The sequence below is a fragment of the Echinops telfairi genome, unplaced genomic scaffold (assembly GCF_000313985.2).
Source record: "Echinops telfairi isolate 266 unplaced genomic scaffold, ASM31398v2 ScPeMD7_2010;HRSCAF=2546, whole genome shotgun sequence".
Taxonomy (NCBI): domain Eukaryota; kingdom Metazoa; phylum Chordata; class Mammalia; order Afrosoricida; family Tenrecidae; genus Echinops; species Echinops telfairi.
In genome coordinates, this window is record NW_022105908.1 from 18,810,129 (window position 1) to 18,814,148 (window position 4,020).

Consider the following 4,020-nt stretch of genomic DNA (forward strand, 5'->3'; position numbering starts at 1 on the left):
GAATGTACAAATGCGCTTTACACAATTGATGTATGTATGGATTGTGATAAGAGTTGTATGAGCCCCTAATAAAATGATTTTTTTTTAAAGTACTAAAGGGTTATATCTAGTTACATTTTAAATGTTTGAGCTGCCGAACCAGTGCACCTAGTTGTAGTGCCTACGGTCGGGCCTGGAAAAGGAATCAGATTTAGTGACGCCCAAGGCGGACTAGGAGCATAATCAATCATGGAGTTGGAGAAAGTGTTGATGGTGCTGACACAGCACAAAGTTAGTACATCAGACAGGCAGACAGACAGCAAGAGAAGATGGGTAGGCCTGGAAGAGAATTTTCTGTTTTGTGCTTGGAGTTGTGGAGCAGGCTTGAAGGGCAGATTGTGACGACGCAGGCCCAGGGTTTCAGACAATGGCATACGCACAGATGCAGGAAGACAGTGTATAATGTGGCCTTTGGCGCTCTGAAATGACTTAGGAGACGATTAAGTTTGGGCTATGGTTTTCATGTTGTGGTTTCTTTCATGCACCAGCCAGTTTGAAAATGCCTTACGAACACAGCTTGGAAATTTCAATAGAAATTGCTCCATGCAGCAGGAGAGTCAGGGTGTGAGGGTTCACATGAAGAGTGGATCAGCAAAGACTTGGCAGAATCCCAGTTTCAGAGGGGCAGGGCCTGAGACCAGCAAGGAGCACATCTCTCACCTGGGACACATGGCCAGTCTGTGGCAGAGCTGAAACTAGAACAAGAGAGCCCTCTTCTCACCACCGGCTGCGCCCAGCATGCTGTCCAGGACCACCCCTCTCAGCAGGCCTTTTTTTTTTTAATATGATACTTGATTGTGTTTTCAGGGCAAGTTGGCACAGCAAATGAGATTCCCATTGAACCATCAGTCTGCACACAAATTGTCCAGTGGTCAGGCATTTGCCATTCTTGTGGCTTTGACTCAGCGCTTCCTTTCCAGCCCTGACTTCCCTCGCCCCCTCACCCTGCATCTCTGCTCTAGCTGCGTAGTGGTTGGCCTGTGCACAGGCTCCGAGATGGTTTGTAAAGGTGCGAAGCTCTCACTGTTCGCATCCTTTGTTTCACGGGCCAGTCTGTTCCTTTGCTAAAAGGGGAGGAAGTTTCAGGTTTTGGTTCAAGGTGTGTGGACTCTCTCGAGGCACCTCTCTGGGCGTCCTGTCGCCTCTGCCCCACATTCTTCTGTCCCCAGTCAGCGGACCTCTCTCTGCAGCATCACTATGGCTAACTAAGGCTAATTGGTAATGTTGGGAATAGAAAAATGTAATGAGTCTCCGATCCTCAGCTGTGCCTCCTAGTGGGCAATCTGTTACAGTGTTAGTGTTTGTTTCCAAAATATGGTTAAAACCGGGAGCATTGAGGCTCCGACTTTTGGGGAGTGTCTGGCGCCACGTCCCTAGAGGAAATGCTGAGTTGCGAGTGGAGGACAGGTCAGAGATACCTGAGTAGGTGTGGGTGTAGGAAACACACCTGTCTATGATTATGGAGGCAGACGTCAACCACACGCTGTGAATGTTAGCTTTGGTAGTCAGATGGGAGGGCAAGACATTGATGAAGAACTATTGAGAATTAGATTGGACTCAAAGGGCAGAGCAGTAATATGCTGTTTATGTAACAGTTTATGTGTAGAATATATAAATGCATTGATCCCAATCGTTTTATATCCTGAGTGTGGCGCGGTGAATGGACCATTTCCCTCTCTGGTGAGATGGTCTGTGCCTGGCCGTGGAGAAACCATGGTGGTGCAGTGGGTTACATGTTGGGCTGGCCGCTGACCAACCAGGTCAGACGGGCAACTTTGACCCTGCCTGCGGAGAAAGATGAGACATCCTGTTTCCAGAACCAGCACAGCCTCCGAGCCCAGTGGAGCGGCTCTGTGTCGCGCTGCAGGGCTGCTATGAGGTGGTGTCCCCTCGGTGGCAGTGGGTTTGGTGTGGGTGTTTGAGCGATCATGAGATTCTCACCGGGCGCCTCTGGGCATCCCCTGGAGATGAGACAAGCACAGCAGAGGGGAGGAGAACGGGGCCACCGCCCGATGCTGACCACAGTCCCTTCTGAAGCAGCGGGGAGCTTGTTTCGCACCAGTAAGAACACAGGCTGTGGACACAGGCCCGTGTGATTCTCGCATTCCAGCTGCCTGTGTGATTGGGAAGGTTACCTGACCTCCCCAAGGGATATCTTTCCATCTGTAAACAGGATTAATGAGTGATTGGGGCCCATATATTGGCACTGGTGTCTGTGGGCCAGGTGTTGGTTTGAATTTCACCTTTTCTCTAAGGAGAAAAAAAATCTATCTGAATATTTAAGTCATTAACCACTATTTAAAACATGCTTGCTTTTTATTGTTGTGCGTTCTGTTATTTTGAGTACATATAACACTTGGACTTGAGACAGTGGTTAAACCTCCTCTTTATCCTTGTTCAGCTTCCTACCAGGGTTCACTACATTCCCTTGGCACAGCGCTCCTTTCAGGAAAGTTACCATTCTCTGCTTGGGGTTATTCCTGAAGCCGTTTCTGAAAAGCAGTGGTCCCCAAGCCAGAGGCTTTGTGTCAGATTCACACAGCGTTTAGAGAGCTTCATAATCCCCAACCCCTCCAGAGAATGATTTCTTGAGCTAGGGTTGGGCCCAAGGAAATAACTTTATAAAACTTCCCAATTGACATAGATATGCAGTGGGATTTGGGAATCAAGGCTGACTAGGTATTTCAAGCCGCAGAGGCAAAGGTCGTGTGGAATAAGCTGGAGTTGTTCACATTTACTAGAAAATCTAGCACAACTGCAGGCTGTACTGCGTGAACATGACTAGGGTTAAGCTTTTATAGTAGGATTGGGGAGGCGTAAATGTGGCAAAAGAGGAATAACTTTGATATTTCCATAGACGGTTACCGTAACTTGATTGTATCAGCTCTGCCAGAACCGGGTTAATGGTCACTTTCTTGTTTTGTTTTTTTCAGATCGTGAGGACCAGTCAATTCTCTGCACGTAAGTAAATGTTGAGCGTCAGAATTGCCTCTGATTCTGTTGGAAAGTAGAGCCGTTACTTGGGAGGAGTAGAGCCAGCCATTTGCAGTCTGATAGGAGCAGGTTAAGATGGATGTAAGTTACTTCTTTAGGGTGTTCATGGCTTGGTTCTCAAACTGAGCTTTTTGCATATTGTATAACATTGTTCATTTGTAAAGCTGACATCGTGAGTGTATATGCCCAAGTGTTGGTCTGCTGGACATTTCAGTAATTTCCTCAGTTTACTAACATGTATTGATGGAGTGCTATGTGTCCAGTGTGTACTGCATGCTGAGTATTAGACATTCATCGGGGAGTGAAACGGTTTCCATGACAGCTGGGCTGTAGTAAGGGTTGGATGAAGAGCAGGTAAGTGGTGTCTAGTTGTGACTGTGTGACAAAGAATGAGGCATCAGGATTGGAGGCAGCCCCCTGAACAACCTTCTACATACAGCACACACCGCGTTTCTAGTGAAAGCCCAGAGGGCTTGCCGGCACCTAATGATGAAGATCAGCCTTCAGCGAGGACTGCAACTCACTGGAAAGAAACCCACGTCCTCACAACTGGACCAATAACATCATGATGACCAGAGAACAGTTAAGAATTGTCCAGGATTTCATTTTACTTGGATCCACAATCAGTGCTCCCGGGAGCAGCAGTCAAGAAATCAAACAGCTATTGCATTGGGCAAAGCTGCTGCACAAGACCCCTCTGGGAGCTGTTGAAGCACAAGGGTGTCACTTTGAAGACTAAGGTGACCAAGGTCACCGGAGAGCAAGCAAGCCATGGTAGTTTCATTGACCTCTTGTGCATGTCAACGTTGGACAGTGGCTAAGGAAGATCAAAGAAGGGGTGGTTTTTGAATTGTGGTGGTGAAGAATAATGAAAGTACCAGGGACTGCCAGCGGAGTAAACAAATCTGTCTTGAGAGCAGCACAGCCAGAATGCTCCTTACAAGTGAGAGTGGTGAGACTTCATCTCCTGTTATGGGGCTCCCCCCC

The 4,020-nt window shown here is 47.7% G+C and overlaps 1 protein-coding gene across 7 annotated transcripts in view; it reads left to right on the forward strand.

The window, feature by feature from the left end:
• The window catches only part of MYH10 (myosin heavy chain 10), a 131,345-nt gene that overhangs the window by 33,505 nt on the left and 93,820 nt on the right, over window positions 1-4,020 (forward strand). For all 7 annotated transcript variants that reach the window (XM_045293458.1, XM_045293457.1, XM_045293460.1 and 4 more), the window contains exon 4: window positions 2,973-3,000. In XM_045293458.1, coding sequence (XP_045149393.1) covers window positions 2,973-3,000 — 28 coding nt within the window. The remainder of the gene's footprint in view (window positions 1-2,972; window positions 3,001-4,020) is intronic.